General features: G+C 39.7%; 1 protein-coding gene across 1 annotated transcript; it reads left to right on the top strand.

Annotated features, from left to right (window-relative positions):
- Positions 1–5,402: 5,402 nt before the first annotated feature.
- On the top strand, positions 5,403–13,808 carry npm1a (nucleophosmin 1a). Its single transcript, XM_047379898.1, has 11 exons — positions 5,403–5,558; positions 6,678–6,757; positions 8,845–8,964; positions 9,096–9,189; positions 9,313–9,431; positions 9,504–9,553; positions 11,851–11,905; positions 11,980–12,075; positions 12,202–12,312; positions 12,430–12,504; positions 12,789–13,808. The coding sequence occupies exons 1-11, from the start codon at positions 5,510–5,512 to the stop codon at positions 12,837–12,839; spliced, it is 900 nt and encodes a 299-aa protein (XP_047235854.1). The 5' UTR covers positions 5,403–5,509; the 3' UTR covers positions 12,840–13,808.
- Positions 13,809–14,298: the final 490 nt, after the last annotated feature.

Below are 14,298 nucleotides of genomic sequence, written 5' to 3'. Positions count from 1 at the left end.
TGATCCTTGTTTACACGGGCTGTACACCACCAATGATCTTCCTGTCCAAATCACAGACTGAGAAAGGAACATGTAAAGCTTTTTTAGTCACAACAACTGTCTTATATAGAAAGGCAAATGAAAAGCAAAGTAAATAAAAAAGCAAAAAAAGAGTTTAAGCGAAGGATATTTGAAGAGTTTTTATGACACAGCATTCCTTTATATAGTTACTGTGACTGGAAACACATCTTTCATTCCCAGCATGTGTTTCACACAGAAAGATCATCAGTGGCACACTGCCTCCTACCTTAATTTCATTTGTAAATTTCTATTTCTCTGTAAATACCCACCCAATGGCAACGGGACAAAAGTTTAAAGGTTCAGAAAATATCTTTCACATAAACCACTATAATGTTTTTGAAATTGGAGTTGTTTAAGGCGCTCTGATTTAGTCCTGGACCCTTTCAGACAAGCCATTACCTTAAAAGAACCCTCAAAAAGCCTGAACATTTCCTGTGATATTGGTGCAGAGGCCAGCATTTGGATTAAAGTGGCTAAGCCATTTTTTTTTTATCTAGCAGGGAGAAAGTTATCAAAAGTCAGATTTAATGTCTTTGAAATATCATATGTCCTGTCATAATGAACATGTGATCCTGACCTGAAACAATGATTTTACACTTAAAGTACAGACAGAACAGTGCATCTGTTTCCTGCCTATGGTTTCTGTGAGTTTTGCTGTCTTTAAAAGATTATAGAAAACTCACAAGACTACAGCATTTTAATCACTGAAATATTAACCATTTTTCATTTTGCAATCAATGGAGCAGCTTTTTGGTTTGTGCTTCTTCTGTGTGGCACCTCAGCCGCTGCTGTATGGAATCCATTATTGAAACAAAGTTGTTATATCATTTAGGCAGAAGATTAATTTAACAATAAATGTTTAAATTAATTTAACTGTGTTATGTTTTGCACCTCTTTATGTCAGGCCTACACACAGTACCCATCGACTTGTTTTTCAACTATGTTTTAGATATTAAGTGATGGATGGCACAAATTATTAAACATTCAAGCCCTGCACATTATTGCGTTGAAAAGTGGAATATGAAGTGTTCTGCAGCACACACTGGATAAATGAATAAATGATGAGCACACCACAGAGAGACACTCATTTACACTAGGGCACATCCTAGTTCCTGGAAATATTACAGAAACTAGGGTGTGCCCTAAATAAATGCCAGAATCATTTTAAGCAATCAACCCACATTAGAATGTTATGATCTAAACTATGGTGTTCCATAGGACTCAATTTTACTTCCTACTCTTTTTATATAGACACTTTTATATGCTGATATTGTGTGGTACCAACAGGAGAGATGGCATGAATTTTCATAGCTACACTGAAGACACAGAGCTCTACGCTGCCTTGTCTCCTGGTGACCCCAGACCCATCGACTTTTTTTCAACTATATTTTAGATATTAAGTGATGGATGGCACAAATTTACATTCGGCTCAATAGGGACTGTTAGCTGTTACCCTCAGCTATAGAACAGCCTTCCTGTAGACCTGAGGGAAACTGAGATTTTATATGTTTTTAAAAGCAAACAAAAGACACATTAATTTGGTCTGGCTTTTCAGACAAATTCTTCCAATACACCAACCATCCCCCTACCTTCAGAACCCCTCCCTGCACTAAGGGTCTCAGAGGAAGATGTAAATAGGCTCTTTCAGCACCTGAAAACAAGGAAGGCCTCAGGACCCGATGATGTCTCCCCATCATGCCTGAGAGCCTGGGCTGACAAACTGGCCCCCATCTTCACTGAGATCTTAAACAAGTCACTGGAGTTGTGTAAGGTTCTCTTCTGCTTCAAACACCCCACAAATATCCCAGTACCCAAGAAACCCACCATCATATGATTAAATGACTAAAGGCCTGTTGCCTTGACATCTGTGGTCATGAAGGATGTTCTGCTGGACCCCCTGCACTTTGCTTACTGGCCAAACGAGTAGGCAGATGCAATCAACTTGGGGCTACACTTCATCCTGCAACACCTCGACCACCTAGGGACGTCCATATCCTGTTTGTGGACTTCAGCTCGGCCTTTAACACCAACAGCCCAGACATCCTCCACCAGAAGTTCACCCAGCTCAAAGTCTCAGCCTCCACCTCCGCTGTCCTCAGGGGATCACCAGCTTCCTGAAGGCCCAGCAGCAGCAGGTGATGCTGGGGAGCATCTTCTCCTGCGCAAGAACCATCGCACCGGCGCCCCCCAGGGGTTCTTTCCTCACTCCTCTTCTCCCTCTACACAAATGACTGCACCTTAGCGGACCGTCTGTGAAACTCCTGAAGTTTGCAGATGACACCACTGTTATTGGACTGATCCAGGACAGTGATGAGTCTGCATACAGACAGGAGGTGGATCGGCTGGTACACTGGTGTGGTCAGAACCACCTTGAACTTACTTAAGGCACCCAAGACTGTGCTGACCCCACAGACATAAACTGTTCAGATTTATATTCAGGTCGGTGCTACAGCGCACAGTTTGCTAAAACCAGCAGCCACAGAGACAGTTTCTTCCCCCAGGCCGTTTCTCTGATGAACACTTGACAGTCAGGGTGTCAGAAAAACACCATGCATTCTTGGACTGATCTCAGATTAGCTACGTTTACATTGACATACATCAGATCAGACTAAGCCGATCAGACTAAAAATGTGTCATGTAAATATGTCTGTCGGGAACATTCTGATCGGATTCGGTACGATCGAAATAAAATTGTAATCCGATTGAGAGGGGTGGTTTAGGCCGATTGCCAATCCGATCGGCATGCATGTAAACGCTCGACAGGATCAAGTTATTCTAAATGAGGCAAACTGACCTGAGTGCGCATGTGCGGCCCGCATCAACGTGACGTATTTCCGCCTTGAGTGGCTAGACGCTCTTGCTAGATGCTAAAAGAATATTCCGATCGACAAGTTTACCTGACATTTCAGTACAATTGGCCGTTTTATTCAGATTACTTATGTCCACATAAACGGTACAATCCGATTATTTTTTGGTTTTTAATCCGAATACATTTTAATCCGATCGTGAAATTTTGTGCATGTAAACGTAAGTGTGTATAATTATGTACATTTAAAAATATATTTACTATTTCTTTTTATTATATAAAACATAAAATAAAAAAAAATCTTCACTGAGTGCAAAGTGTATCGGAGTCAAATTCCTTGTTTGCTGAATCTCATTTTTGTGAAAGTCTATAGCTATTCATTCGTATATTCAAACATTCATTCGTTCATATTTCTCATTATTTAATTTGAATTTTAGTAACTTTTGCATTATCTGTTTATATCGTGGAATTGTATTTGTTAAAGATGTTTGAAAAACATTGTTCTTTACTGTGCTTATTTATGTTTGATATATATGATCTAAAGTTCACTGTTTTATACATTTACTTTATTGTCATTATTCGCATTTTACCTTTCTACTCATTGAATGTACATATACAGTACAGACCAAAAGTTTGGACACACCTTCTCATTCAAAGTATTTTCTTTATTTTCATGACTATGAATATTGTAGCTTCACACTGAAGGCATCAAAACTATGAATTAACACATGTGGAATTATATACTGAACAAAAAAGTGTGAAACAACTGAAAATATGTCTTATATTCTAGGTTCTTCAAAGTAGCCACCTTTTGCCATCTTGATTGGGTTCAGGTCCGGTGACTGTGGAGGCCAGGTCATCTGGCGCAGCACCCCATCACTCTCCTTCTTGGTCAAATAGCCCTTACACAGCCTGGAGGTATGTTTGGGGTCATTGTCCTGTTGAAAAATAAATGATGGTCCAACTAAACCCAAACCGGATGGAATAGCATGCCGCTGCAAGATGCTGTGGTAGCCATGCTGGTTCAGTATGCCTTCAATTTTAAATAAATCCCCAACAGTGTCACCAGCAAAGCACCCCACACCATCAGACCTCCTCCTCCATGCTTCACGGTGGGAACCAGGCATGTAGAGTCCATCCGTTCACCTCTTCTGCGCCGCACAAAGACACAGTGGTTGGAACCAAAGATCTCAAACTTGGACTCATCAGACCAAAGCACAGGTTTCTACTGGTCTAATGTCCATTCCTTGTGTTCTTTAGCCCAAACAAGTCTCTTCTGCTTGTTGCCTGTCCTCAGCAGTGGTTTCCTAGCAGCTATTTTACCATGAAGGCCTGATTCACACAGTCTCCTCTTAACAGTTGTTCTAGAGATGTGTCTGCTGCTAGAACTCTGTGTGGCATTGACCTCTTCTTTAATCTGAGCTGCTGTTAACCTGCGATTTCTGAGGCTGGTGACTCGGATGAACTTATCGTCCGCAGCAGAGGTGACTCTTGGTCTTCCTTTCCTGGGGTGGTCCTCATGTGAGCCAGTTTCTTTGTAGCGCTTGATGGTTTTTGTGACTGCACTTGGGGACACTTTCAAAGTTTTCCCAATTGTTCGGACTGACTGACCTTCATTTCTTAAAGTAATGATGGCCACTCGTTTTACTTTACTTAGCTGCTTTTTTCTCGCCATAATACAAATTCTAACAGTCTATTCAGATGGACTATCAGCTGTGTACTGTATCCACCTCCTGCACAACACAATTGATGGTCCCAACCCCATTTATAAGGCTTGAAATCCCACTTATTAAACCTGACAGGGCACACCTGTGAAGTGAAAACCATTTCAGGTGACTACCTCTTGAAGCTCATCAACAGAATGCCAAGAGTGTGCAGAGCAGTAATCAAAGCAAAAGGTGGCTACTTTGAAGAACCTAGAATATAAGACATATTTTCAGTTGTTTCACACTTTTTTGTTCAGTATATAATTCCACATGTGTTAATTCATAGTTTTGATTCCTTCAGTGTGAAGCTACAATATTCATAGTCATGAAAATAAAGAAAATACTTTGAATGAGAAGGTGTGTCCAAACTTTTGGTCTGTACTGTATCACAATTGTTTCCTCGCTAATCAATTCAGACATTTTGATGTAAATGTCTGATGTTTATATTTTAACCTCGGTAAAGCACATTTTGTTTCAATATATTTAGCCAAGTTACATTTAATAGCAAAAGAAGTGTAGAGGTAAATAAGAGGCATGTAGGAAAAAAAGAAGTGAGAAATGTGAAGGATATGGAGAAAAGAAAATGTGGAACGATATTGTTGAACTCTGACTTTGTATTCAACTAAAAGAGAAAGCTTGCGACGAGAATTAAGTTTAGAAGGAGTATTGGGGAAGTGAAGGTAACTAGGAGAAAACCTATCGAAATAGAAAAGTATTGTTCATATAGCTACATAAAACAAAACTGAAAAGCAGAATTTAATGGGTGGAAGTAGTGGATTTTATACACTCATGTACACTAGGTGGCGGTATGCCACTAGAAGTTGTTTGCGATCCGCCAATAAAGAAAAAAAAAAGAAGAAGTTGAACGCCCCACGTTAGAGCCTTTCACTTCACATTTGCAGAGCAGGCAGGCAGCTGGTCCCTTCCATCTGAGAAAATGAACGGGTTAAACGACGATCCAATGGCACCACAGACCTTCCTTTACGGTAAGAAAACGTTTTAAATCCCACAGCTTGACTGTGTTTTGGTGTCATTTCATTTTAACTGTTAAAGAGGACGGCGCTTACATTTAGGCCGGTGTTGTGGTTGCATACGCTCCTTTGGAATTAAAATCTATTTAACAACAAATTTCGAACTGTATAAAACATTAAAACCGTTTGTATTTGACGTTTTACGACAATGAAATAAGAGTTGTTCGAGTCCTGGTGAACAACTCGGTGTCGAGTCCAGTTTGCTGCACACGTGCTGATTGTAGTCAACATGGCGGCGCCCGTGTTTTAGCAACTGCTTTAAATTTTAGGCATGCTTAACCTACGACACACGAAAAGGTTTACTCATTCAAAATGTGCTCGAAGTCATCAGTGTTTGCTTTCTAAAGGCCAACCATTAAATGAGGATTTTTTTAGAGCGGAGGATAAAAACGGCTCAACGTGGCTTCAAGCGGGCATATCGCAGACTGCAACCACCGCGCAGATTGAAGAAACCACTTAAAGTAGTTTGGAGGTTCCACCTTTTTATCTCCGATCTGTTATACAATCTTTAATCTAATTTGGTCCTGAGCCTATTTTCAGTAGTTCAAAGCGCCACATTTTAGTTTCTTTTAATTATATGCAGAGCCCTTCATCATGTATCTAAACTCAAGTTCCAAATTCTAATAAAGTTCTGATTTTAGGAATCGCTATTAGTAACTTGATGGTTTTTATTAAGTGGTCTATCGGTTTTGGGTAGTTTATCGCTTAACCTTTTGGAATATGTCTTAAACATAAAAGTTGTTTTAAAACAGTTGTTTCAAAGCACCGGAAGTTGATCAAAACCCAGACTAATAAACGCATTTTAAAGTTCATATAATGGTAGAATTTTAACCAGCAGAACAGTGTTTTGAATAACTTCATGGACCTTTCCTGGACGTGCCTAATCTTCACTGATTTCTATGGACTCAAGAGCGCCCTCCTGTGTTAACTTTCAACATAACACGTGAAAGCCAAACTATTTCTTTGTTGCAGGTTGGCCAGAAGCCAGAGTCTGATGTTGCTTTTCACCTTTTGTTGTCTGCACTAAGCAAAGTCTTGATTTTAATAAAAAAAACTCTTTACATTTTATATTAGGGTGTGTTCTGGAAGCCGGCAAGGAGGTGGTCTTTAATCCTGATGACGATGAATTGGAGCATCAACTAGATCTGAGGATGGTGAGTACCATGAATTACTCCCAGGCCACAAGCGTAACACGCTGGTGTCAGGTTGACTTGTCTTCCATTCGCCAAATTATTTTGAGGACACTTTAAAGAAGCTTGTGTTAATGTTTCAGTCCGGATGCCTTGCAGTCTGCACATGCAGTCTGTAGCTCCGTAGCTGGAGGCATCCACATAGTGGACTGTATTGATTATTACAAGGTCACAGGATGGCAGTTTCTAACTGGGTTTGTATGCGGTCATGTAGGAACTTTTTTTTTCTCTGTCGACCAATTTCTTGATCAGAAAGAGTTGCTCTGTAACTTACTGATGACGGGTATTTATTAATTATGTGTTTTAGGAGTTTGTTTGAAATTTTGATTCATTGAGATATTGACAGTATCTACACAATTAAATGTGATTAAATCACGATGGAAGAAAGTTGATTTGGTCAGTAGCACAAGTCTGGACAATAACATTCGTAGACCGTTTTAATCGAATGCATCCAAACCAGGATGCCCAACTCCAGTCCTCAATCGCTGCTGTCCATGTTGAGGGTCTAACTCAAGCATTTGAATTGTCTATGTTGGACCAGGGACACGCACACAGAACACCTGTTCTTGGGGGCTGGAATTGGACACCACTGGGCTAAACGTTTCCATTAACACTTATTTGGAGGAACATGTACCAGACATCATTTCTAACTTCATTAGGCTCATTCAGGAGTTAAGTATGTTGTTGTAGTCTGTACCCAATCCTTTCAGAGTGTCCAACCCCCCATTTATCGATGCCCAACTAGTTGTACTTCCATACTTTAAAAACTCTTTATAATCCAGCTGTCTACACAATAATCACTCTTTATCCGCTGTCTTTGTTTTGAACTATAGCTGTGTTTTACCAAGTTATTATAGTTGGTATCATCAATTGCCCCTTATGTACATGCTTTAAAGAAATGTTGTCTGCTTAAGTTTCACAACAAACCTCTGTCTAAAATTACCTGAAATATACAAAGTACTCACAAAAAGTTAGGGATTTATGGCTTTCAGGTGAAATCTATGGAAAAAAGTAAAACTTTCACACTACAGTGATATTACATCATGAAAATAGGGCAGTCGGGTAAAAACATGCAATGGGGATTTCCTCATCTCAATGTACTGAAACGAAAGCCAACGACAGTGGAGGGGGTTTCAGTGTCTCATGCTGCTCACCACCAAAGGCTCGTCTGGTGACAACAATCGCTGATGCGTAGCGCTCTTGTTGGCAGCCACCATTTCTGTGCAACATAATTTAATTTTCATGAGAGAACAGCACTGAGGCCCACTGGTCCCTCGTCCAGGTAAATTCTCCCTGGCCCATGAAAGACAACGATGCCTGTGCTTGGTGGTGTGGGTCAGGTACCCTTGCAGGTCGTCTAGCATCCGGACCATGCTGATGTAAACTGTTTTGAGTGGTCTGACGTGACACTTGGGTGCTTCTCACCCTCAATGTGCTTGAAGTTGAATCGGTCATCAGTGTGGGATATGGCCAAAGGACGTCCCCTCCTGCGTCTTTCTGTGACTCTACTAGTCTCTCTGTATCTCTATTGCAACCTGCTGATGACACTCTGTTACACTTTAAGCTCAGTGACTACATCCACCTGAGAACATCCTGATTGAAGCCTTGCAATGAGGAGGTACTGTTAGGCGTTGTCTTGGTCTCATGATGTCAAAATGTGAACAGCATGATGAGGAGGAGTGTTTAAACACCAGTTCTGATTGATCCAGGAAATTTATTGGTCGATTCATGGATCAAACACTTGTTGTGAATTTTGCTATTAAGCTCCCGGCTAGACAACAAAAGTTGGAGGTGAACATTGAACAGTTGGACATGTGCATTCAATAGCTTGGAGTTCACATTAAGTTCACCTGTAAAGCTTAGTGCATTGTTTGGTTCATCGTGAAATTTTCACCTAACTTTTGTATAACGCTTTCACTCACCTGCAGGCTGCTTCTGCAGATATCTGGACTAATAGGAACGTCGCAGCTGAGCTTCCAGGAACTAGGCTAACGACTTTAAAATCTGCCTAAAGATGGACCCAACATTCTCTTTTCTTCTTGCTCCTGCAGGCATGTGTGGACCCCAGCACAAAAGATGAACTTCACATGGTGGAAGTTGAAGGACAGGATGCAGAGGGTCAGAAAGTCAAGGCAGCACTAGTTTCACTCAAGCCATCTACCCTGCCAAGTGTAAGCACACATCTTCTCAGTAATGCATTTATGGCTTGAACAAAAACTTGGCTGACTGATTGTGATTGATATTTTATGAAACGTGTCAGACAAATCTAAATAGTTGCTGTTGGCTGTTTTTTGGACTGCAGGTCTGCCTTGGTGGGTTCACAATTACACCCCCAACTGTATTTCGTCTGAAGACGGGTTCAGGTCCGGTTCACATTAGTGGACAACACCTCGTCAGTGCGTAATGAACCCAGAAGTTACCATTATTTGTTTGGAAATCCTATTTTAAAAATGGGTAAATATACATGCATCCAGTAAATACAACTGGCTCATGGCAAATCTCTAAATATTTCCCTAAAGTGATGGAGGCTGGCCAGTCTTTTGATGACGACGAAGATGATGAGGAGGAGGAGGAGGAGGAAGAAGACATTAAAGCAACAAAGAAAAGACCCGCCTCATCCCCTGCTGCCAAGTCTCAGGTAGGTTTTGTTCATTTAACATACCTCCCGGTTTCTTCTTTGAATGAACAAAACCTGATTGGATGTTTACAGAAAAAAATGAAAATGGACGTGGAGGACGAAGAGGATGATGAGGATGACGAGTGAGTATCTCTTTTCCAATTATGCTTCACTTTACTGTCATAAACATGTTTATTTAAAAAAATTATAATCTATTAATGAGTTACCGTATTTTCCGCACTATAAGGCGCACCGGATCATAAGGCGCACCTTCAATGAATGGTCTATTTTAGAACTTTTTTCATATATAGGGCGCACCGGATTATAAGGCGCATAGAATAGAAGCTACTGCAGTCTAACGTTTGACTGGGGTTTCGTTATGCATCCACTAGATGGAGCTGTGCTAAAGAGAATGTCAACAAAACAGTCAGATAAGTCAGTCAGTCAAACTTTATTAATACACTACAAACCAGCGTTCTGATAACTCCATTCACTCTCATGGTAAGGTCTCCTCTACATAGAATTCTATTGAATAGAGCCAACCGCACGTTAGGAATGCATTGGAGTCTATGAAGTTGAAGTTGAAATCAAACGTTAGTTAAAACGTGAAAGGGAACTTTTCCCTGATTCAGTAAACATGTAAAAGAAACAGTTTGATGCACTAAATCAAACGTTAGTACATTCACAATATAGTAGCGTTAACTGTTGAATTCTCTCGCTGCTGCTCTATTCCCATGTTCAACTGCGTAGCTGACAGCCTTGAGTTTGAACTCAGCATCGTAAGCGTGTCTCTTGAAAAGTGCAATTTTGGGGTCGTTATACACACACAAGTGGTGTTGGACTAGGAGTAAGCACAGTACAGGTGTTTACCGCTATTACTTCGGCGACACCTCTGACTACGGTAGCCGTAATGCTGCAAGCGGTGCGGCTTTGTAGTTTACCAGTCGTACTGAAACATTTTGACAGAGCGCCGTGCACAACCAATATGGATCAACCAATTAACCAATTGATCCATATATAAGGCGCTCCGGATTACAAGGCGCACTGTCATTTTTTGAGACAATTAATGGTTTTTAAGTGCGCCTTATTGTGCGGAAAATACGGTAGTCTAAAGTTGATTGATCTTATCAGTCAACTAATGATTGACAAGCGGCCATTTTCTTAAAAACCCGGGTTTTCTCTTGTATTAAGAGGCTCTTTCGGTAATGTAAAGAGCTACATTTTATACAGTATCCTGAATTTAAAAAAGAAACACCACCAGTTTATTGTGCCAGCTGAATTAAATACAATAAACAAAAAATTTGGTTTTCTTCTTTTGGCTCTACTTAAAGATGAGCAGTGGCGCCCTCTTCTGGATGGTGACCACACTACAACACTGAAATGTCCATCTAACCAATCTAATCGAATCCGTTAAATGAATCAAATAATTTAATTCTAATTAAACATTATTCTACAATTAATTATAAATCGATTGTTTGTAGCGCTAGTATTGAATCATTTAAGATCTTCGCAGAATTAGATTCACAAAGAATAATTTAAAAGTATCTGATTTTTAACACCACACACATCTGGGTTGTTTTGAGAGTTGAGACTGTAGTTCTTTAACAGAACAAAATGCTGCTTTCTAGACCCCTGAGGTAAAGCTGTTCTGCTGTGGTTCCCAAACTTTTGAGTGTGCTACCACTATTTTATAGCTTGTTAGTCTCACAATGTCCACACAGCAAGGACTGAGATGTAAATTTCCCCTTCTAAACCTCTTTGGTAGGCCATGTGCTGGATTTGTAACTTAACCCTCCACACATTCTTGTTTTTATTTACTAGAATGAAGTTTGGTTTTATCTAACTCAGATAGGGTATTGGATGTAGTGTTTTTTTTTTTTTGTTTGTTTTTTTTTTCAACCCTGCTCTTCAAGGCAGGGGAACATCTAGGGCAGTGTGGTTTGAGGACCAGGGTTGGAAAAACACTGGACTGTAACACATATGGGGGCCCAACCCTGTTACAGATAATACAAAATGATGTAAAAGTACCACTAGATAGCGCTTTTCTACCACAATTTGAGAACCCTGACCGTGTTGATGTTCCTGTGCTTTTGGTAAACTAGGTTAACCGGCCTTGTATTCACAGTCGTTGGTTTTACATTTGCAAACAGTTTTGAGTTTGGATCATGTTCTATGATTTTCATGTTATAAAAATAGTTTCCAGAAGGTTCCTGTCTGTGAAGCAGGTGGTTTTTCCAAGAGATTTTCAAGCATAATGCACTTCAATTTGCTTTAGAGCTGTTTATTTTGGTCAATAGTTACTGTCATGTTTTGCATACACTAGATATTTTGATCTTTGTGCCAAGATTGCAGTTGCATCACAACTAGGTGGTCCATAATGATGTGAATTTGTTTTTCTTTTTTTTTCTTTTTTGTCAAACATCCACCACCACCACCCCAGTGACGAGGAAGATGATGAGGAAGAAGAGAGTGAAGGCGAAGAATCACCCATTAAGGCAAGCAAACATTCAGAGGGTTTGTGTTCAGTTTTAATTATGCTCTCCCTCTAATGGCTGTCTCTTTATCACAGGCTAAACAAACCCTGCCCAAAGCAACCCCAGCCAAACAAAAAGGCCCGGCTCAGAATGGCAAGAACTCTGCACCAAGCACACCTGCCTCAAAGCCGGTTAGATGGTTTTTACAAACACAATTTCTAAAACACATTTAGGGAGTCTATACCAAAGCATTGATGAATGCAAGAAGATGTTGTTCCTATGTAAAATGTTAATATAGGTTTTTCTTTTTGTTGAAGACCCCCAAAGGGAAAGGGAAAGGTGAGAAGACTCCTAAGACACCAGCAACACCCAAAGTGAATTTAACCCTTCCTGAGATTAAAGCCAAGATGATGGAGTCAGTGAAGAAGGTCTGTGTCCTTACAAAGAAGACTGAATCTGCTCAACTTGTTGAACGTTGATTTCCGTGTGATAACGGAAGAATGAATGTCTATAAGCTGTTGGCTTTAATCTTTTGTCCTTTCTAGGGTATCACATTACCTAAAGCCCAGCCCAAGTTTGAGAACTTTGTGAAGCATGGTCACAACGTTTCTGACCCCAAGGTAAAAACTTAGCTGCTACCAATTTTTCATGACAAGTAATCAAAAGATTTTTCACACTATATTGCTGATGTAAACATTTAAAAACATGAAATAACCTGGGTAGATTCATAGTCATCTGTTTTGAAATATTGCCTTTTGTTTATGGTGCCACAAGAGGGCACTATGGCAAATATTTAAGTTTGACGCATTTAGTTTAGTTGGTGCTCTTAAACGATATTTTTCCTGAGGCTCTTTTTTTGTTTTATGGGTGTGTTATGTTGACTTGCTTTTGTTTCCTTCTCCAGGTCATTGCAGAGCTGTGGAAGTGGCGACAGTCACTGAAGGACGAAAAGTAGCTGACTGTAGTTTTAACAATTTTATGTCTCCATCATCCCCATACTCTCTCTCATACTCTCAAAGTCTTTGTCTCAGTTTTCCATAAAATCGTTCTGCCTTTCTGAATGTAGAGACTGAATATGATGACGGTGAGCTGCTGGTGCGTTTGTATCACCCTCCCCTTTAGACAAATAAACTAGTTTGTTAAATAAACTGAAGCCTATTCAAAGATTTTTGTAAATGAAAGTTGAACTGAAAAGCCTTGTGTCGTTTTGTTTCTGCTTATATCTGTAGTTAAGATCTCATTTAGAATCTGTGGAAAGCAAATCACCTCATACTGAATTCATGCCTTGTAAACTACAGTGTTGAAAAGTTCATAAAACCCACAGTCACATACCTGAAACAATTTGCACACAGCTTGGGTTATTGTCTGAATGTTGACTATCATCTAATATCCACCATAATGACAAACTTGTTTAAAAATCATCCCATGTTTAACCGTCCAATAAACCTTTTTTTTAAGCAACAAGTTGAATCAAATAAAGCATCTGTTGCGTCTCAATTCTGTAAAAGATCCGGCTTGCTTGGTGGTGTTAAAATTGACGGCCCATAGGCCAAAGGTTGTGTACCTTGAGAAATATTTAATGTCTTAGGGAGTCTGCACATAATGTATCTTTCTAAGTGATCACATGTTTGTTCATGATTCAAAGGTCCAAATTCAATGCTCATTTGACTGTGAAATGAAAGTGTAGGAGGCCTGGTAAATGACACCATTCCATGCTGTCAACCGTTGATATTTTAAGGCTTTTTATCCTTTGCTGTGGGTTTGAATTATTGTCTCCAAATTGATTATAACCATAAGGTGTGGCTCTATTTTTCAGTGTTCTTTTTGTGAGTAAGAAATGTGCCCAGGTTTCTGGATTTTTGCAGTGTTTCCTTTTTTATTTGAAACAACTTGCTATTAAAATAAACAAAAAAATGTCTTTTCAGTTACTTTGGAGGTGTGTTTAATGATACTTGGTGTTATTTGCAGGGTATCGTACATGCCACCCCCTCACACACACCCCGCAATTTATCTTATGCTATAATTGTTTTTATGAAGGCTTTTTCTTTCCCAGAAAAGTTCCGATTTGTGTTTACAGCAGGAATCTTAAGTCTCAGTAGTGCGATGAAGTCTGTGCTTACTGCAATGAGTACCTTCATTGTTTTTCAATGATATTACGATTTGAATTTGGTATAAGAGATGAGTTGGTTTGTTTCACCTTACTGGTACTATTGCCTTGTGTTTGCAGCAACAGGTGACATCAAATTTAAAATGTGTTAATGAATATGTCTTGATTTTTATGTTTTAGGCTTTTGTCAGCCTTGTAATCTGAAAATGTCTTTAAATTGATGAGATTTAATTAAAGTTGTAGCCCCATTACACACTGATTATATTAAAAGCATTCCTTGTATTGCGATGATTATGGCTTACAGCTT

Source organism: Girardinichthys multiradiatus, chromosome 11 (assembly GCF_021462225.1).
Source record: "Girardinichthys multiradiatus isolate DD_20200921_A chromosome 11, DD_fGirMul_XY1, whole genome shotgun sequence".
NCBI classification, from domain to species: domain Eukaryota; kingdom Metazoa; phylum Chordata; class Actinopteri; order Cyprinodontiformes; family Goodeidae; genus Girardinichthys; species Girardinichthys multiradiatus.
This window is presented reverse-complemented; position numbering and strand designations above follow the sequence as displayed.